Here is a 22,362-nt window from a genome sequence, read left to right as displayed (position 1 = left end):
TGTTGCAAGAAGAACCAAGACATTTTCTGCACAGTGAGTGCAAGTACTTAGTGAGTTGGAACAACATGAGTTACTTTGCCAGGAAAGCCTCTGACCAAACTTTTGCAAGGAAAAAAAATAAACTTTTTTTTTCTAAGAGAAGCTGAAACTTTCTCTTTTAGTATATGTAAATAACATTGCCATGAGCTATTTTTAAGACCTAGATATGATTTCTCTGAAACTCTGAATAATGAAAGGTGCTGACCTTATTCCTCAGGACTGGGGTCCAAGGGTAAATAGCTGGGGCACAAGGCCAACCAGACTAGCTGAAGTAAAAAGGCAATGTAAGATTTAACTTGGTGACTCTGAAGGTTGGTTGCCTCCACAGATTGTATAAAGAGAGCAATGGAGAAAACACTAATTTGTTGTGTAAATCACTTCTTCTTGATGCCCAGTTCAGCACTGTTTAGCTAATGCCAGGTATGCATTTTGAATCTCTGCCAGGTTACTTTACAGCTCACACCATACCGACATTTTGAGTTAATGTTGGCACAGAACAGAATTTTCCATGTGTTTTTCATACAGTCCATCCTACATAGCTGTATGTTGACAGAAGAAGACAGAAATGTTTATTGACTGTCTCATGCAGAGAAAAATGAGTACAGTTTTTGCAACGTGGCCTTAAACAGAAGAGGTGCCATGCACCATTAATTCCCAGTTAAGTCATTGACTAGAAATTGCAGATCTGAGGCATGTAAGAGAAGCATTGACTGAAGTTTCTTCTCTATAAAACAGGGACCTAAATCCATTGGTTTAATTAATGTGCAAAAGCACATAACACCTAGCTTTTCCCACTGAAATAACTTGGAGGTCCTGAATGTCCAAATGACCTGACAGTATTTTCCTACTTAATAGACTGGGTAGCAGGCTATTAACCTGGTTTAGATTGCTGTTCTTACACACATGGGCACAGCATTTTAGCATCTAATTGTAGCTGTTCTCGCAGGACATGAGAAATATGAAAATTAAATATATATTTAAGAAATTAACATTGTTGTCTTGCTCCCACCAGAGTTTTTAGTGGAATTCACATGACCTGGGTTGTTTGTAAGCTCTCTTTGATACTGGATCTCTTCTGCACGACTCAGATTTGCTTTAATTGCAGAAATTGCTCAAACACTGTGCTCCTAAACTGCTATGGAATTGTTTCTTCCTCCAGCCGAGGTGTTTTAAAATACTGAGTTACTTTCAGTGTACTATGTTGCATTATTGAAGCTCTGAGTGTGCTAGTATATGCTAGCTCTCTCTTGACTGGAATGCAAGAGTGAGTATTTCCTGGAATTTTTTTTTTTTTTTTTTTTTTTTGAGAAGGAGGAGGCTGGATTTTTTTCAATTAGAGGACAATCTCTGCATGATTTAGAAACTAAATATGGGATGTTGCAACGAAATGACAGTTGTTTTTAATGAAAAAAATAAAAGCTATTAAAAACTGCTCCGAAACACGCAAACTCAAATAACTGACTTGTATGGCATTTAGTTTTCTAATTTCTGCTTGTTGTCAAATTTAAGCCAGAGTTGCTTTCTATTTTATTGTATTTAGATAATAAACTACTAAACAGTTACTTGGAAACAGTATGAGGAATTTGCTCCTTGAGAAGCAATGAAGCAGAACTGCTTAAGCTTTCAAACCTTGATGAAGTGTTCAAGCTACTGGTGCTAGTGCATTGTCACTGTCATTTTTCTCTGTAGCAATTAGCATAGGTTCATGAATGTATGAATAAATTCATAAGTAATGATGTGTTGTCTTTTTCTACTACAATTGTAGCCATCATCTTTCTCCTATTTCATCTTGTCTGTGCTAAGTAATACCTGTAATAAGTTTTTGTACCATCAAGGAAGTCTGTGACAGAAGTAAGGATACAACTGAATAATTCATTGCATTGACCACAAAGCCAAGTGTTTTATTTTTTCTGTACTTCTAGGTCTCAGTCACTCCATGCTTTCTAGTATGGCTGTGAGTAGTAAAGCTTTACAGACAACAGTCACCTTTGATTCAGACCCTGATATCTATCCCCAGAAGGGTCTGAAGGAGGTTACACTGTGATTCATTTACATGTGGGAGAGAGAGACTTCATAATGTCACATCCCACACATCTGAAGCATTCAAGTGAGATGGGGAAGAAGGAGCAGAGACTTGAATCTGGGTTTTCCATCTCCTGTATAAATATTCCTGTTACCATGATATCTGACATGTTACAGACATGACTTCTTTTTTCGGTTTCTCTTAAAGGAAACTCTGAAAAAAAGAGTGTAGTTCCTCTCAGAAGATGAAATCTTGAAAAGTTTTGCATGAGGGGAAAATGGTTTTCTATGTGACTATATTATTAGAGTACGTCATTAACCCTTCTCCTATCCTGAGTTCAAATGAGGCTATTCCACAAGCAGACAGAAGCAGGGAAGTGTCTTGCTCCTTATGTTAACGGAGTTAGGTATTTATTGTACTTCTTTACCAGGTGCTGAAATCCATCACTATAGAAGATATGCACATAATTTTAGGCATGTCCCTCAAGGAAGACAGTAGGAATTATGGACTGGCTGGAAATGCGATCTTGAGTACTGATGTTTTTTTCAAACTGTAGGAGCTTTACTTCATGCTTTATGAAAGCAAGTTGTGCAGAGAGCCATTTCAGGGGAGGGCTATGCCTATTTTTAGTAAAATTCCAAAAAAGGGAAACAAAAAAGAAAGACGGAGGCTTCTGAACATATCTGCTCTCACGAATTCAACATCAGGGCAAAGAACGGCACAACCAAATGTCCCACAGCTATCAGCCTGTATGGGATCTTTCCCTTTTTTAGTTTATGTTTCCACATGCCCCCCACCCAAGCTCTCTAAGAGGCAAACCTGCCTATAAAGTTCTGTAAATACCAACCTTGTAATATTTACATTAAGTTGTTTCTAGATGGCAGATTCATTTAAGGAGAAAATACTATGTCCTTTTTCTTCCAGGCTGGCTTTCAGCTTCAGCCTGTTTCAATGTAAATATCAAAAGAGAGACAAACTGTCTTTTTTTTAAAGAGCAGCAGAGGCAGACTTGAACTAACATTTCCAAGAGGCTCAAATATTTTAATGAAAACAATCATTTGACCTTGTCAACTTTGGGTAATCTTATTAGATTTTTTTCACTAACTGTCTCCAGCAGCTTTTGAAATAAAAGTTGCGTTTCAAAAAGATACATGAGATGAGCTGGTATTCTTAAGGAAGATCTAAGAACAGTGGAGTGTACACCATTAGCCAAAGAAGTCAGCTTCACAGATCCAGAGACACATCCTTGTACTTACCCCCTTCCACGCTGCTCCTTCCTTTCATTTCTGCTCAAGGCTATTTGTGTCTGCAAAACAGGATATTCAGCCAGACCTTCCAGCAACCCTTTGCAATCTGCATGGTTTGATGAAGTCCAGTGACAGTCGGTATATCCTCAGTTAAGTGAATGTAATGTCCTGCTGGGTAAAAACTAAAAATTAAACAAAAATTTTGTATTTACATATAAAAAGCAGTATCCTAGCTGAATGAGGTGATGGATTCATGTTCTTTGCTTTGCTGCTATGGAAATCCTCATTGAGGTGAGAGCCTTTTAAACCGTCTTAAGCATAGCCCTTAGTTATTCCAGGGCTAGGAAGGACACCATGCATTTATTCCACTTACAGGCTAAATGTAATACCTGGTGGTTCATTACACATCCTAGCCTGTATAGAAACATTGTTTTTTAACAGTGATGAATTGAATGTCACTGACTGTAGTTGTGAATGAACAAATTATGTTATTGGGGTCCCTTCCGTGATGAACTCAGAGTGGCTGATAGTAGGCAGAGAAAAGTGAGAGGGGTATCCGAGTATATAGATATCCATTCTGTACATATATTGTGCAAAGGCAGAGAATGACATTGTCAGCCAGGAGGGAAAAAAAAATCTTCTGATACTAACAGTCAGAGTGAAACATGAACATTTGGAGAGTGTGATGACTCCACCAGCACCTTGCTTGTTAACTAAGGTACTGCAACAAATATACAATGTAGGCCAAGAAGTGATAGCTGAGTGAAAATCGTGCTGGATTAAGGAATTTGCTTTTCCTCCTATTTGTCTGCAGTGACATTTCTGAAAAATAGCAATAGTAACTGCAACCCAAGATGGCACTTTACAAATGGTGCTTTTTCCTCATCGATGGTGCTCTTTGTCCGTATCAGGCTTAATGGAGTGTGGAAGTAATCAAATTCATGTCATTGCTTTAGCTTGTATTAAAAGCCATTATAGTTCTGAGGAGATATCCAACAGCTATTTCATTCTCAGTTTAGAGAAGAGCAGAGAATCTGATGTCAAATACAGCACACACACACACAAATTTTTATGTTTTTTTAAAATCATATAACTGAGTTACTTTGCATGGGATTATGCATCTAATGAATAACTAATGGATTACTTCCATTAATAGGGATGTTTAACGGCAGATGATAGGCCAGACTCTACAGCCCTTCCAGCTGGCACCTGATCATATAAGTAGTTTCATCCATGTAACTGTTACTACAGCCTGAAATAAGTGAGAGTTTCAGCTCAGGGTGTGACCATACAATGGCAAAGAGGAAAGCTGCTTTGAAAACACCACTTGTTGCTCATACAGCTTGGGCAGGAAAGAGGAGCTGGAAATATATTTGCTGTCACTTACAGCAGCTAGGGTACACGTCAGTCTGTTCGTGGCCCGAAATGTAATGGGTCCTTTTAAATGGAGACCTTCAAAGAGCGCTACTGCTCATTAAACAGGGTTAAGCCCACATAGAAGACGTGGCAGGACAAATACCTAGCTCATGCCCTGGTGGGCATCCAGTTATACTAGGATAAACACCTCACAAGTACTAATTCTAAACCTTTAACTAGTTCTGTTGAGCTGACATTCATAGAAGAAAGGCTTCCTTGGGAGATATCCAACTATTCCTTTTTGATCAGCTGTAAGTACTGCAAGAATATCCTACCTCTCCAGTATTGTGTTTCTGGTTCCAACAAAATCAATAAAGACAGAGCACATAAAAGCTGAGCATACTTTGAGAGAAAATTACTATGAAATGAAAGTCTACAAAAAGAAGGTGGCAACAACTTCTGTATTCAGTGCATAGTGAAATATTCCCCAGAATGAACTGAATAAACACTATTGTTAACAGCTAAACCATTATATATTTATTAAAGCATTTGGTCTTTTAGCAATCTATAGCACATCAGTTACTATCTCCAGTGACTCTAAAACTTAAAATCAATCTTCACATCTGTCTGTTGCTTGAGCTATAACATTAGACTCCCATGGTGGGTTCACAACTTATGGCTCCTTATTCATGGGGCATCAGGTGATGTGTTCCCTGGGTATCATGCACAGCTTGTAGTTTGCTGTAGCAAAGGGGGTTAAAATAAAAGAATCTCTTTATTCGTTTGGTGGATTTTTTGAGGGTTTTTTTGGCTGCTCAGTGTCTTGCTACTTTGAAATAACTTAAGTAAACAACAAACCAAAAAATTCAAACCTTTTGAGACTGTTACAGCTATCACTAGGCACCTATGTATATGCTGCCAGATATTCAAAAGCACTTAGCAGATACTGCCTCCGTTGGAGGCAATAACATCTTAAAAGCCAGACTACTTCAATCAAGCTGCCTACTTGAGCATAAGAAAATAAGAAATGTCCTTTCACAGCAGAAGCCATCCTCTGACAAGGATGCTTAGGATAGCACGTAAAAAGAGAGTGCTCTAAAAGGAATGAACCCCTCCACTTCTGGAATTCAGTGGTTTGAAGGCATCCAGACTGTTACATTTAATGGCCACCGCTAGACCTAACTCCTGTGAATTTGTTTTTTTGAACCCGTTTATGTTTTTGTCTTGCAAAACATTACTTGTCTGTGAACCTAGATTATGCACGCTATATTTAAAAATACTTGTTTTGTTTCTTTTATGCCTGCTGCCTGGTAATTTAATTGGGTGGCCCCTAGTTCTTGTTTTGTGAAAAATAGTTAATAGTCATTTTCTACCTACCTGCCTTCTCTACTTTCTGTCTACCTACCATTCACAATTTGTAGAACATTGTCTTCCCAATATTTATGTGCCCAGGTTTCAAGTTCTGTTTTTACCCTTTCTTTTGTGAATATAGCAAAAAGTTGTCCCTGCCTAGAGAAGAGGATGAGGCAGAGGCGTGATACTAGTGTTTACTGCCTGTACACCACTGCTCACAAGTGGTGTAAGAAGTACTATGTGGTGTTAACTACCCTAGTTTTAACTGACCTCATTCAGCATTGATTATGCTGGAAATCTGAGCAGAAATTCAGTATGAGATGGATCTGGACCCGGTGTTTTCACCCCAGTTAAACTGCTATAAGGAATGGAGTATGACAGAGTATGGGAGATGTATAGCAGATTGCTTTGATTCTTTTAAAAGGTCCAGCTTCAACTGTGAATATTCTGAGGATCGTTCAGGATAAGAAAAATGTTTTTACAAAGTATTTTTAATTCTGGGGTTTAATATGCTGAAAGAACATACTAGATTTTCACCTGCCAACAAAGCATTGCTATGGATGTAAGCTTTGCAGTTAAGCTGGTACCTTCTAAAGCTCACCTTTGAATTAACTTTTTTTTTTAACTAGGTGAAGCAACAGTGAAGAAGAAACCAGCTCCAAAAACTCCTCCAAAAGCAGGTAATTTGTTGCATATGTCATCCTGTAGGAATAAGTAATAAACCAATACAGTTTTAAAGAACAGACACCACATTTCTAAGTACAGCTGTTTGCCTACTAAATTTGTTTGCATGTGTGATTAAACAGTGAGTGTGAAGTTCTATGAGGAGAAAACTGGAAAGCAAAGTCCATTTTTCAAACTCATTCATAAGGTTACATTGCACTAAGACTTAAATTATGAGCATGCAAAAAAGTTACTATTGAATAAACTATAGCAAGATCCTACCAAATGTCAGCAGTAGTGTTGTAACAACACATCTTAGCCTTCAGTGAAAGAGATTTTTCTGTGTATCACAGAATACCACCTCTGCATGAGTAGATTTTTTTTTTTTTTACTGTGCTGCTCCTGTAAAGCAACAGAACAGGTTTCACCCTGAAGTTGTCCGCACTGTGGTATTTCTGGCATCTGTCCCTAGCAGCTACCAGGGGTCTGGCACACTCAGCATCACAGCCAAGAGTCAGGAAGTAGCACTATTAGCAAAAGAGATGTTCTGCCATCTATTGATACTCAGGCACTGAGAGGGAAGAGGAGGAGAAATAGCTGATCCAGACATAGAGGAGTATAAATGGGACTGCAAGATTTAAAAGAAGCACTGTAACACACAAACAAAAGGATCTGTCATTGCTCACGGGAAAATTGAGTGTGATGGAGAAAGACGTCGATTTCCTTCCTTGTCTCTCTAATAGATGTCCCACATGATCTTTACCTGGCTACTGAAGCCAGAATCTTCATGAGTCTTAAATTTTCTGAATGCTGTTGATGACATTAGGGAGCAGGTTTGCAGACCCCCTCAGCACATGCAAATTGATACGAAGTTAGCTGGAGCCATTCTTCAAAAATACAAAGTGCAAAAGAAAAAATAAGTTTTTCTGAAATATCCAACACAAAATTTTGGAAGCTGTATATTTGGAATTGGTGGTAGGTCTTAATGCTTTTGGCCTTTGGATTTCTGTACCTTGGTCTTGCATGAGCAAACTTCTGACAGGTAGATTGTTATTGCTTCGCTACAGTAGAATTAACAATGTCCACAGAATTGTTTCATTGCAAGCAACAGATAACTGCTAATCTGGATTTCAAATGCTGCTCTGAAACTGTTGAGCCGAGAGATGTATGTGTTTTGAATTTGAAGAAAAATAGAAAGTATTGTCACCTAAAGAGAGATTTTTTTTTTTCCCCCCATCAGCTGCTCCTCCTCAGATTACTCAGTTCCCAGAAGACAGAAAAGTCCGTGCGGGTGAAGCAGTGGAACTGTTTGCCAAGGTGGTAGGAACAGCACCCATAACTTGCACCTGGATGAAATTCCGTAAGCAGGTACATTGTTTTCTGGTCTCTTTTAACAATCATTGAAAAAGTAGAGCTGGAAAGGAACTGCAATGGCCCATCTTGTCCATGTCCCTTCCCCAAGAACTGGCAAAGTCCATGTCATTCGTGCCAGGTGTTTTCCCACCTCTGCTGAAAACATTCCAATGATGAAGATTTCACAACATCTATTAGCAACCCGTTGCAGTGCTTAAATATCCATAGTGTTAGAAATTTTTTCCTAATGCCAAACCCAAATCTTTCTTGCTACAGTTTAAACCCGTTGCTGCCTGTCCCCTCCTATAACAAATGACTGTTCCTTTGAGAAAAGCCTTAGACCACGTAATTAAAGGATACGTGATGTGAACGATACAGGTATCTGAAAAGTATCTGTCACAGGAAACGTTTCTCTCCTTCAAAAATAACCTCTTCTTCATTGATGCTTGGTCTAAAGTTACGTCAGAGGGGCAAAATGCAATATAAGAAGCTTGAGTGAAACGTCTTGCAACACAAATGTCACCATGCAAGGCACAACAGCAATTATGCTGCCGTGAGTGCCCTCACCCCCTAGGTTTAAAGTTCCTTCTACTTGAATTGATTTCCTCGAACTATATTACATGTGTCCATAAGGACAGTTTCTAAAGAGAGTTGCTTTAGGGAATAATAAAACCACTTTAAATCAAATAACCCAGTAGGCAAGTACAAACTGGAAGATGAAGTGCCATGTTAGGATAGAGCAAATATAAATATGTACTGTAGCTGCTATTCTGTTTATTTCATTCTGAACTCGTTATGCACTCTATAGAACATAAATAAAAACATCTCCTCCTACAAGGAAGTTTAGACTCTAAATCCAGATGTGTCAGCATTTAATTGAAATAATTCAAAGCAGTTTGCTAGTGCAAAGGGTAATCCAGAGTCCATCTTTGCTAGCCCCAAATAACCTCTTACTTTAGGGAAAAGGATGTTTTGTTACTGAACTCCTATATTTTCTTAAAATTCCTTAGTTTCAAGACTGGAGTTAGAAAGTGGCCTACTCATTTCTACAAAAATAGGTCTCAGAAGCTCCAGTGACATTCAGTGTCCTGTTTTGCTGAGTTCTGTCTTAACACATGGGTAAAATGTACCACCCAAAAGTGAGTTTCTGGTTTGTGCAGAATTCTGAGTTCATTGTTGAATACAACAATCCTATTAATATAGATTTCAAGGCCATTTTAATATTCAAAATCTATGTGATAACAGAGACCAGCAGCTCATAATACCCACATCAGATCCATAATCTCTGATTCTACACCTTTTTTCCTTTGTAAAATGTTATTTTTACCATCTTTATACTTTCTTCTTTAGTTATCCACTATGAGACAATCTAAAAGTTTGCAACATCATACATTAAAATGACATAAATTTTTAAATGGTTCATTATGGCAGATGAATGAGATAGAAAAGGAAAAACTTCAGGAAGGTTAATAAACACTGTAGGAGGACAAGTGAGGGCAGCAGTCTTTCATTTATCAAATTAAATGGGGAGCCAGTTACTATGTACTGTGCCGCACCATTATTTTGCTTTCTTTTTCACTTATATTTCACCACACATTGTTTTATTCTTGGATTTCTTCCTCTTCTATAAATGTGGTTGATTTCAACTCTGTTCCATTCCCAGTCCTAAAAGTGAAACTCACCCAAGTGTTCTTACAATTTTCCTGGGAGCTATTTGTAGTAGTTATTTGAGCAGATCCAGTAAGTGGTGAGTTGTGATTTCAGCCCTGCCACTGTATGCTGCAGCGTGCAGGAGGGACTTGTCCTCTCCATGTTCCTTCCTCACATTCCCTCAGGTTCAGGAGAGCCACAGTGGCCTCTCACAGGTCTATTCTGGACAAATATCTTTTGCTTGAAGAAAGGGAATGTCACAAAGTTGTAACCCATACTGTTCTACATGATGGCAGTCTAGTGGAGGGATGCTGGAACTGTGCTCAGCTAAAAAGGGGAAAGCCTTTGAAAGCCTCTTCGTTAGCTGAGGAACAAAGTCCATCATTTAACATTGCCAATTGTTGGAGCTTCTTAACTACGACCAGTGACTTTCTTTTGGGAACACAGGGATCCAGCTTCCTGTTCCCCGCAACCATTGCAAGCCCCTGAGCATCCTTTCAGGGCTTTCTCTGCATGCCTGCAGGGCTTTCCCTGCATAACGCAGATCTAGTTCTACTAGACTGATTTTTTTATTACTATTACCCTTTGACTAATTCTAATGAAGCAAAACATACAAGCCAGTGTAGAATCTCAGAAGAACAAAGTATAGGGGCAGGGGGGAACAACTTTCAGTATAATTTAAACTGTAATCCTACATAATCCCCTTTGCTAACTTTCTATTTGAGTTACTGTAGGAGCATCTTTCTCAGGTTACTTTTGGGCATACAGCAATGCATGTGTTCTATCTCAGTTGAGGAGAAAGCAAGGAAAGTCCTGCTATTAGCCTTGTAATTTCTTATTCTCTGAATATATGAGACAAGATAAGGCAAACTAAATAGCCTTCATTTTTAATGACATTCTGAGAATGAGTTGGAAGAGTCACTTATCTAAGAAGGAAGTGGTGGGAGGAAGAAGGGCATTGACATTATGTTGTCTGTTTCATAAGAACACAGTGTACAGCTTCTATAATTGTAGTGTAGCATTATGAGGTTTTTAAATAATCTATCATGTCTCAAGCTAATACTGATTAAAATCTAAGTCTCCTTGGCCATTTATGCTATGATAGCTTTGTTTCAGTTAAAAACTAGTTCATAATATGCTTATGGTATTCAGCTGAGATTTTGATTTTTGCCTCTCCAGAAAATAAAAATGCTATAGGAAAGCTAAATCTGCTCTTTGTATGTCTCTCTGCACAGCTGTAGCATTACATCTCCATTTCAGGCAACATCATCTTCGATTGTTCAAACCCAAGAAACTGTTACCCTGATTTATGTGGAAGTACAGAGTAAGGCTGGTTAAGACAAGAGGGTAAAAGTCACAGCTATGGATGATTTGCACATTGGGCCTCTAAAGGGGAATGGCAAATGAATTAGGGTATTTAGAGCTAAACCCTTGTTCCACTGTGGTCTCTGTGAGATATGTGAGACCAAACTTTCTTTTGCCAATTACACAGTTTGCACTTTCAGCCTGTCAAAGAGGAGTTAGAAAGTGACACTCCTGTTCCTTAATGGTGTCCCAGCAACACCAATGCTCCCTGTTGCCTTTGCAGGACTGGAGCCATTGTAATGTTCCACTGCATTTCTAGATGTTTTGTGTCGATTACACTCTTTACCAGCTGCACATACTCACTGCTGTAGTAGAGTTATCTGCAGATAACACTCAGTAGGATAACCTTGTATTGTAATTTGAGCTCTTTCAGATATGAAGAAATTTATCCCATAAAATATTTTTTTTTCTTTTGAATTTGGCAGATTGAAGAAAATGAATATATTAAAATTGAGAATGCTGAAAACAGCAGCAAGCTAACAATATCATCAACAAAGCAGGAACACTGTGGATGTTACACCCTAGTCGTAGAGAACAAACTTGGCAGCAGACAAGCACAAGTCAACCTTACAGTTGTTGGTAAGTCCATAATAATGTCCATATGTACTCATTCTTCAGACATCACTCTACATTTGCTTTCTATATGATGATATGCAAAAAATTAAATAAAATAATCAGATAAGTTAAGAAGACTGAAATGAAACACTAGTACTTTAAAAAACATCTGGACTGGACAGTGACATTGAAATGAGGACTATAAGCAAGTTCAGTAGGGCTATACTGTGTTTTATTTTGAAAAATTACTAATTACAGATGGAGTTACAAAACAGCTCAGACTTTAAAAAAACCCCACAAGAAAAAAACAGCTCATGTCTGTTTTTTTGTTAGATACCACTTCTTTTTCCCATTTAATGTTTGCAGCATCCAGATGTTTGCTAGACTGCAAATTTTAAAACTGTTAGTTCAGGAAGGATTGAGGTGGTTCCTATTAGACTGTAAATTTGAAAACATCCTGTTGCTTAGGGGAGGGAGATTTTATCCTTTTAATTGAAATTCCTACCATTGTCTACTGTTTTATAGTGACAGAAAGCAGTGAATAAAGGCAGTCTGTTTTGAATATGGAGCCCTTCATATATGAGCTTTTACACACATGTATTTTAAAGCTTCAAACAGCCTTGTCAGATGACACATTCAGGCCATCAAATTTGTTGTAGCAGGCTGTGGACAGTGGCAGATAGTTGTAGACTGGTAGGCAGTTGCAGTATGTTTGCAGATAAAGCTGCAACCTAGATCTAGACCAGCTAGCTTGAGTATCAGACAAAATCTGGAGCTGTGACATCTAGCTGTGAAAGGGCTAATGAACCCACCTTGGTGTGGATACACAGCAAATGGTTTCCAGGGAAATCTAGGGAAGTTCTACAAGCAAAGAGGGTGATTTGGTTAAAACATTAGTCTGCGGGAGGGGTCTGTTCCTAGGCTCTGCTACCTATGGCCTGCAGAGGGGTTTTGGCACAAGGCAGGGGAGGGCAGAGTTTGCCCAGGCATTTGGATGAATTCTAGTTCAACCAGCAAGGCTGCATCCTAATCACACACTCATAACTGCATTGGCTCTGCTGTCCTAACAGATATGTGGGCTAGTGAGCAAGTAAAGAAATGCGGGTATAAGGCCAAAGATGAAGAACTGACTCCAAGGAAATCAATGGCAAAATACCATTAACCCAAGTTGGACTGGAAATTCATTCCAGCAATCCAGTGAATAACATACAAAGTTTAATGAGTAGAATCACACTTTCAAGTACAATATCCACTGCGAAAGAGTGAATGTCCCTCAGTTGCATACTGCTGTACATATTGTCAATAGAGGCCTCCTGGTTATTTAAATGAATTTCTTTCATCTAATCTGTGGCTTTCGTTGCAGTTAAAAGATAAGTGAATGAATGAGTATAAATATCAAGTAGATTCCAGCAATGTGCCAGAGAATTCAAGAATAGAAGAAAATAGAATAAGTATTTTTCACATGATGCATAGATAAATTGTACCACCCCTTCCAACAGTGGGTTGTGCAGGTCAGAAGTATAGCTAGGTTAAAAATAAACACCACGAAAAATTGGTCCTCGAAAAATCATCATATACATTGTTCTGGGTACAGCTTTTGGCACCAAAGCCCCGACACAGCTGAATAGCAGCTAGAAGAATGGCAGGAGATTAATCGCTCTTTACATTTCCCTTTTTTTCACTCTTTCCTAGGCAACTGCTGCAGGCCGCTAACTGTAGCAGATTATTGGGCAAGATGGATTTTTTTTAGCTGAACTAGGCCGACAATTCCTATTATCTTGTCACTGTGTGAGCCTTGACTCATTATTATATAAGTCACTGTTTTATATCCTTTGGAGTTAATTGGTTTGAAAGTCTTTGAATTCTATAACCTTATAAAGCTACTTCGCAGCCTCCTGCTTTGTTCTTCCATAAGAAATGTGCCAGAGAACAGTGGGATTCCCAGAGATGCTTTTGGGACAGTTGGGTGAAGAATCCTTACAATGTGCTGGAGTTTGCCGTCATTTTGGCTGATGACAAGCTATCTGTTTCCAAATGAAAAGAATAAATTCCCTCTTGTAAAATTGCCAAGCTCTTCAGTGAGACATCTCGCTGATGTCAGCACTGCCAAAGGCATGACAAAGCCTCAAGATTCCTAGTTTGCTACACATGCGTTTTAAGGCGAGATTCTTCCATCTGGGTGCTCAAAAATGTGGGAAAAGGGAGCAAAAATGTCTTCCTTCTAGGCAGTGGGTTAGAATCTCGCTACTGAGATAAAACCCCTCACCCTGTTTGCACCTTTGAAGGTGTTAAATATTCATGCAAGTTGGAAAGTACTTTTCTCCAAAGCCTGCTCCAGTCAAAATAGGGAAACTATACTTCTCTAAATATGCAAAATGTGAGACCTCTTAGTCTACCAAAGCTCATCTTTAGTCCTAAATTCCCACTTGCCCATTCTCTCTGCTCCATCCAAAGTACTGGGAAGAAACTTGCCCTCCCTGCCCTGACCCCACGTTCATAACAAGTGTTTGTGGAGTAAGCCCTGGTGCTAAAGATCAGCTCTGTTTGCCTCAGCTATTTATAAGGCGGCTCTAAACTCTGTGTGAGCTGCCTCCCTATGAGTTTACCGATAAAAGGCACATCTATGTGTATGTTGTGTGCTGAAAACCCTGCTGACTGACCACAGTCCACAACTGAGTCTTGAATGTATTGAGGGAAACTACAAACAGAGAACATCTGCTCTCTGGAGGGGTGTGTCTGAGCCAACCTAGAGCTATGTTTCTCAAAGAAGTAGCTAACAGGCTTGTCTGTTCTGAATTTTAGCACATGAAAGGCATTTGTTAAAATATAAAATGAAATAAATAAGGAAATAAAGAAGTATTTATTTTATTATTACTCCTTACAACCATGCGGGTTGCAGTCTTCATGCTGATGGGCAAGCTTCTCATGTGAAAGACTCCAATAAGCATTTCCCAAATTAAATTTGGACTGTAACACGTGCCAGGGAGCAGATTGCCCAGAAAAGTTGTGCAGTCTCCATTCTTGGAGGTATTCAAGTTCAGACTGGATAAGCATCTGAACAATCTGGTCTGACCTTATAGCTGATCCTGCTTTGAGCAGAAGATCTAAGGACCTTCCTGAGGACATTTAAGATCTTGGTTTTATGCTTTCGGTTGTCAAAGACCTTTCTTCACAAAAAATAACATTATTGACTTACCTCCAACCAGAGGACAAAGGACCGAGCTTATCTGTCAGGATTCAAATCAGAAATAATCCTGCTATGATTTAAACGCTGAGTCCTAGACTGTAAACTATAGCTGGGTATGTTTATTATAAATGATTTTTAATAATGACTTTTAGGGAAAATAATCTGCCCTGCATTCCTTTGAATTTGGCTCCTAAAGTCTTAAATTTAACTGCTCACCCTGTCAGGCTCAGGCTTCAACTGCAAGCTTAACTGAATTGAGCAGGGGTTCTGACACTTGCAGAGTTTGAATAGTATACGATTCGATGCAGTTTGGGCCATGGGAAAAGACGCTCTTGAAAGAAACCCAAATTTATTCTGAGGATTTTTTTTCCTTTACGATTTTAATGAATATCAATGAACAAAATGTCCATTACATTCAGCCTCCAGTGTGAGCTGTTTGCAGTCCACACACCAGATGCACAGATATGCAGTCAAGTTAGAGGACACTTGTTAATTGATAGGCAGTGCAGTGTGGTGATGAGTACACAGCACTGAGCCACAAGGACTGAGTCTTGAGTTTCACATTGGTTCATTGTGTAACTAACTTTGTCTGTATAAGCACTAATAATACTGGGAGACCTGCAGTAGAAGTGAGACATCCAAGTTAAGCAATGTCTTCTTTTAAAGGGTTGACTCATCCCAAAATGTCCATGTGAGCTCTTCTCTATTGTTATGATTAGCTCCCTTAAATAAGCAATTTCATTAGCTGAGTGATCTCTCTAGGGAGATTTTGCAACACGTTCTGCTCCAAAACCAAAATGGCCTGATGTGGTACTGAGCTAACGATTTACAGCAGGCACTGTGTCAGATTAAAGTGGACTTCTGTTGCCAAAGCTGTATTAAATGAGCCAGTGATAAGCTTAGTGTAAGACAGGACTCATTCAGGCAAAGTAGAGCCCTCACTCTACAGTGATAGCAAGGAATATTCATTCCTTTCATGCCATTTATTAGATGTATATGGGTAAATTTATCAAATTTCTGGTTCTGAACATCTTAGCTATGTGACAGGAATACCCCAATCTGTAACCACTTTTGAAAAAGGAACTTGGTTTTCATAGTGGTTAAAGCTGGATGCTGGATACTAGGACAAAGAGTCAAAAGAATAAGAGTATTCAACAAGGAGAATTTGGCACTAGAGAAGCAGACTGTTCTGCAGCTATGCCACAAGCTTCCTTCATGGTTTTGGGCAAACTGCTTCATGTTTCCATGCCTAGTATACAGGGGGTTTCTGATGATCAGTGTTTGGTGAACACTTTGGATATTAACAACATCTTTTACTTTTGTTAATACAGAAGTAAAAACACATGGGAGCTGATTCTGATCAACTTTGTTTGTCTTTTATAAATCCTTTAGATTTGTATTGTTCCTGGTGTAGTATTGTTTAAAAAAAAAAAATTATCATGGTGATTAGTGAGCTATATGATAGATATATGCAGAAGAATAAGAGCAATATCATTATACCTGAGAGGCCTAAAGATAAGTGTTAGGGTGTTTTTATTACTCGAAGCATTTGTGCACATACTGTGTACTGTGTCGTACTGTTGGACAGTGATAAACCAAGTACTTAAGAACACATGTATAAGCGTGTTGCACACAGGCATGCAAGTAGTATAACATGAATTTGCTAAGTAATACCTGCTCCTCTGCATGAGGTTATGATTCCATACCTGAGTTGGGATGGAGAAGTTACTTTCTGTGAGGAAACTGTTACTTCTGTGCCTTTAGCAGAATCTGTATGAGCAGAGTCTTTCCAAGCAAAAATAAGAAAATGTAAGTTTAGCTTGAGAACAAGATCTGATCATCACTAACTCCAGTAGTCACTGAATATAATGGTAGGATTATTAATTGCTTATATGAAGGGCTTGGTCCTGGTTCAACAAGTGACATATATGCATGCTATATTAGCATTAGTTCTTTGCCCTGAAACTCTGTTAGAAGGAAATGTGGTAGCATAGCCAACTGTTCACAGTGGCACTATCAGCGTTTTTTGTGAGTGCCTGAGAAGTCTGGCTCAGTGCTAGCCACTCAGACTGAGTGGATCCAGCGGTGGTCAGAAACTGCGCGTTCTCTCTCTGGAAAAGCAAGTGCAGACATCTGTAAGCAGATAGTGAAGCAGAACAACCATAGACACGTCTACAGAGAATACTGCAGCTCACAAGTGCTAACATGAATGCTTCTGAAACTTCATCTTCTTTTGAGAAGCATCAGATTACATCTTGCAGTATCCATGTGATTCCCTGTTTACAGTTAGGGTCGAGAATGCAGTGAATTTCCTAAGAATATGTGGGTGGACTTGGTCTCTAGCCTTTTAAATTCCTCTGGATTGCTGGAGGATTTTTGTCACCAGTTTTATGGTTAAAGGGCAACTAGGCTGGTGGTTAAGGAAGAGATGTCTTATGTTGCTGTGGTTGCTGCTGCTGTTGTAGTTCAACAGTGTTGTACCCTCCACTGTCAGCCTCCCCACTAATGCTCGGTGGCAAAACTCTGCAGCTGTATCAAAACTAAATTTTCACAGCAAGATAACAATGTATAGAGGAAAAACAGCTTACGTTGCCCTGTGCATCAGTGCCGGTACGCTAATCCAGATTTATTCCTTGAAGGGCCATCTAGTTTCAATGTCATTTCTGTTAGGAGAAATTCCAGTAGAACTCCCTGCTTAGTTATTTTTCCTGATACTTACTTTCACCTTTCTTGTGATGAAGAAAAGGAAATATCATGACAGTATTTCTCACAACAAAATTCCTGTATTTTACCTGCTGTTAAATGCTAGGAATGTCTAAGTTACTAAGAAATGATTCATCACAGCTGCTGCACATGAACATGGGGTTCCTAGGACCCAAACTCACACCAGTGGAGACTTGGAATCTGCTGATAGTCTTACTGGGGAAAGTCCTAAAATTTATTCTGCCTTTCAGTGGACAGGTATCGGAGCTCTAATTCAAACCAGAGGCCTAACGTGTAGCACATGAGTAATCTGAATAGCTTGTTGACTCAGGCACAGGAGCAGATGGTTTAGAAAAGGGGCTCCTGAGAATGCATTATATATTTGTTTGTTCCATTAGGCCTGTGGCAGAAGGAGATGTTCTTGTGCTGAGGGCATTTGCGTGGGAGTGGTGAGCTCTGGTTTCGTTCCCAGCTCCATTCTCCTGCGTGTCCTTGGGCAAGGTCATTTTACTCTTTTATGCCTCAGTTACCCCAACTGGCAAAGTGGGAACAACAGCACAAAGTGGTGCTCTGGGCCTCCAGTATTTGCGCGCTACTTTATCCGCAGGTCTCAAAAGGGCGGTTTTTAAATAACTTAGTTTTATGTCAGAGTTGTCAGGAGGGACAATATGGTGAGGGATCACAGTTAAGGAGGCTAGCAGCAGTCTGCAGTGTGTATTACAGGGGAGGGGTGAATTTCAAACTCTGGTCCCCTGAGCTAATTAACCTCGTCCATGTGGTCCTCAGCTCTGCTGGGGAGGCTGTTTCATTAGGAGACAATTTCTGTCCATTTCAACTTCTCTTGTGTTGTCTTGTGGGAGAATGCAGCCATTCTTTTCTAGTTTAATTTTATGCTAAACCTTTGGTACACTAACACCCAGAAGGGTGCTAACGGGTGTTAGAGGGTGTTAAGGGGTAGTAATATCTCTACTTCTAGCACTCCTCTCCCTTGGAAAAAAAGCTGCAGGGCATAGTTTTCCGAGCAAAGCAGAGAGGTCTGCCATGACCCCGAGCCCTGTCAGCAATAATGCAGAGTTCAGTTATGACCTTTTATGGTTTCGCTTTTCTCCCGCTGATGAATTTCAAATGAAGGCTTTGCCAGTGCTGTCGGCATGGACAGTGTTCAACTGGCTTTTGCAGCATATTAAATACCTTCTCTGGCTAAACAGCCTGTGGAATGGAATTAAATTGTTTCTCTCTGTCCTTTATCTGGCAGACAAATATCACAATAGCTAATAATAGTATTATACAGTAATATGATAACTGGATTTAGAAAGAAACCAAACCCATTTTGAGAACAGATAAAGAAAACTACTTCAGAGACATTGTTTCAGTGCTGTCTCTGTTCGTAAAAGAAAAATAACTTTTTTCAGAGGCTGTGGTTATACTGTTCGCAGTTTTCAGAGCCTTTCTACTGGAACAGCGTTGCTGCTTAAGAGCCCGCCAGAGCCCTGCAAGCTCTTAATGTGCAGCAAGCCCTATTGCCTTGCTTTGGCTCAGCCTGACCCTCACATCAAGTAGCAGAACAATTTCCATTTCCTTGCACTCAGTTAGATAAGGAGATTGCTGCCTTTTTTGGTCTCCTGGAGTGGTGCTTGTGTTCTGCGGACTCTGTAAACTGAGCCATGTGGAGAAGGCAGTGAGAGATCTGGATAGTACGGTTTCATGTTATGTGGGTGTCTTGTATGAGCTGTGGGTTCGCCACCTATGCAGAGAGGAAGTCCCTTTCCTTATCAGGAGGAATTTTGGGTTACACACCACTGGAAAAAAGGCAAGGACCTCAAGTCAAATTTGTCTCATAAATAGCAATGATTTGAAGGCTAAGCATGCTTTTGCTTTGTGCTTCTCAGAGTGTACAAATATAAATTAATTAAAGGTTACTCCAGGCTGTATATCAAAACCTGTTTACCAAAATATTTCTGAGACTTTGTCTGAGGAAGGAGTGCAGCTGAATTCAATTTGGGAGTAAAGAAGAAGTGTGTGTTTCAATCCTGGTATGGTCTTAAATGTGGCTTATACATTTAATGTGAGGCCAGCTCGTGACCTTACGATCTGCCCTAAGGAACGCATGCCACAAAGAATAAACTGGAATCTGACCTCCTTGCTCTGGGGTAGTGGTAATTAATGTCTCCCTTTGTTGGGAAGCAGTTGGTTTTTTTTAATCTGTGCCTAGTTTGCTGGAGCACAAAGGGAGGAAAGCAGTAGAGCTGTCCTTCACATCACCTCCACTCCCCTCTTACTCCTCTATGCATGGCATATAGCACGTATGAGTTGCTGCTTCTGTTTCCTCTGTGCCACTAGTGTCAGTGACTTTATGCAGTCTCTGTGCTACTGTGCAGAACAGTCCCTGAGGCAGGCTTGAGGCCAAATTAGCTGCTTGTCTATCATCTCCTTTGCCTGCCACTAGGCTTTGGGAGGCAGCTTGGGGCAACCCTACTGATATTCCTAAAGGGAGCTTTGTGCTTGAGTCCCCCTTAGCATTTAACTGTCCAACCTCCAACTATCTTGTTAGCCTCTGCAGTCATACTATTAGGCAAATGAGGTGATCATGCATCCTAGTAAAAGAGGTGTAAGTACTATCTGCTGCAAAGGAGGTGGAGTTTGTAGGAGTATGACCAAGTTCAACAGGACTGTGTGGATACAGCCAATTTGACCATGTCAATCTAGAATATCATAAAGCGTAGTTAAGTCTTGATTTTGGTGTTACATGCGTGCTGTAAGTTAGTCAAGACTGGAGTATCCCTAGTTTCATATAGTTAAGACATGTTATGGTGGAGAATATATACATGCTTTCTTGTGTTGCATATAATAGTGAAACTGAAATTAGGGCTTGATATTTTAAATCAATTGCTTCCACTATAGAAATGTTCACGAGGAGCAGTGTATTTTTGGATGCACTCCCTTCCTTCTAGTTCACATGTTGGCTTGTGGCGATGGTTTGGTCCAGAACAGGAATAACAAAATTGTGGTCCAATGAAGCCTATGTAAAGCCCTCATAATATAAGCCTAAGTATGAAGTATGTTTGTGTGTGTAAAAGACTGCACGTGGCATGCAAATGAAACATTGAAGATGAGCAGCTCCAGGACATTAATGGTATACTAAACACTAAAACAGAAGGACAAAACAGAGAATTGTGCTTGACTTCCACACCCCTCCTCAACCCACTGGATATTTTTATTGGAAGCAGTTAATTGTGCTGATAGAGCTTTCATATTCCAGAAGGGAATGTAGTTTGGCAAAATATCCTAGCTTTCAATACAGACAGATGAATAAAGGGTAGCCTTTAAAATCCCCATAGAATAAACTGTTGAGAAACAAAACAGACACATGGAGAGACCACCTGCAAATTCTCTGAATGTGCAGAGCTGTAGAATACCATCAAATCATTTTTAAGCATGGTAAAATGGTACATATACATCTGTCATATTAAGAAAGAGCAAAGTTTAGGCTTTTGTTCTTGTTTATGATCTCCCATAGCAGCTACTACCCCAGTATTTATACATTGAGCAGATCTGCAAGCAGCAGCACATGGTATTTTCAAACAAAAACGTGCGTCTTTCTGGCTCAATAGGGTCCAGCCAGGGTTGCAGGTTTTGGTCTTTGCCTACTGGGAAAAATTTATTAGGAAAGTAGAAATATTCCCAAGGCTGGCAGATATTAGACTAAAGCTGTGTAACATTTTCTTTGCCGATGATGTCCCCTTGGCCATGAATGTTTTCTCTCCAGTGCTCACATACCTAAGCCTTGCTTCTGTAAACTATGCTGGCCAAATGGATTGCAGTTATCTAGGTGAGTCATGGAAAGAGAGGTCACTAAGGTAACTGTGGCCTAGGCAACTGATAAATCATGCCCAGAGTTTCATTTGGAAACAGAAGTGTGTTGAAAGGCAGCAAAGAGAGACTGTATCTTCATGTCCTGCACGGGAAGCAGGCTACTGTGCTCTGCAAAGACTGAAGCATATTTATTCTTTCCTCTGTAAAATTCAGTGCAGAGCATTAGAGCAAGCTAACACTTTCTTTTTTTTTAAATAAACACATACCGTCCACATTTAGCTGTGTGCATAGCAGACATCAGAGGATCTGCACTACTTTGACAAACCCGAACAGATGCCTCTGTAAGGTGATAGACTGGCTTAGCTTTTCTTCAAAGTATTTTCCTCTTGCTATCAGCAACTGTTCCGTTCTGTTTGGATTTAGGATAAGTCAGCTGTTACTTATCCAAGTTCTTCTATCTGCATCTTGAGATGATGCCATGCTGATTATACAGGAGGAAAACAAGACACACAGCTGAATATTCTTTTTCTGTACAGATTTTGAAGAGGACAGAGGTAGCATCATTCCCTACAAGGTCTGCATGGATAATAAGTTGTAGTGAAAAGAAGATGGCTATCGCTGCTGTTTGACTAAAATCGTACAATCCATGTGTGCCACACAACCAGCTCTCTGGTGGCTGCTGTAGTATTGTACAAGGGTTCTGTTATTGTGAATGGTGTGAGCATTGAATTTGCACTTCTTGCAGCTCTGAGGGGGCTGGGGCAGGACTAGCACAGGGAAGAGGGGTGCTGCTGTTTGGGCACCGGGAGATCAAGATTCAGTTCTCATCTTTGCTGCAATCTCTCTTCCTAATCTTGGACGAATCATTTAACCTCTCTGTGATTCAGTTCATGGTATCTACACTATAAATTCATGCTTGTTTCAATAGTCCCTTTTATTCTGCCAGAAAATGAGATGAGTAAAATGTGACAACTAAGCAGGGCAATAAGCCATTCCAGAGGTTAAGGACATCTGGTTTCTGATATTTGTGTTTAACAAGAGATGTACTGTATAAT

General features: G+C 39.7%; 1 protein-coding gene across 1 annotated transcript in view; it reads left to right on the top strand.

Moving 5' to 3' along the window:
* MYLK (myosin light chain kinase) overlaps window positions 1-22,362 on the top strand; it is a 223,972-nt gene that overhangs the window by 166,724 nt on the left and 34,886 nt on the right. The window contains exons 19-21 of the mRNA XM_009274992.2: window positions 6,648-6,698; window positions 7,922-8,049; window positions 11,475-11,628. Of these exons, the coding sequence (XP_009273267.2) occupies window positions 6,648-6,698; window positions 7,922-8,049; window positions 11,475-11,628 (333 nt within the window). The remainder of the gene's footprint in view (window positions 1-6,647; window positions 6,699-7,921; window positions 8,050-11,474; window positions 11,629-22,362) is intronic.

The sequence above is a fragment of the Aptenodytes forsteri genome, unplaced genomic scaffold, assembly GCF_000699145.1.
Source record: "Aptenodytes forsteri isolate BGI_AS27 unplaced genomic scaffold, ASM69914v1 Scaffold255, whole genome shotgun sequence".
NCBI lineage: Eukaryota > Metazoa > Chordata > Aves > Sphenisciformes > Spheniscidae > Aptenodytes > Aptenodytes forsteri.
The sequence above is the reverse complement of the archived record's forward strand: the minus strand, read 5'-3'. Positions and strand labels throughout refer to the sequence as shown.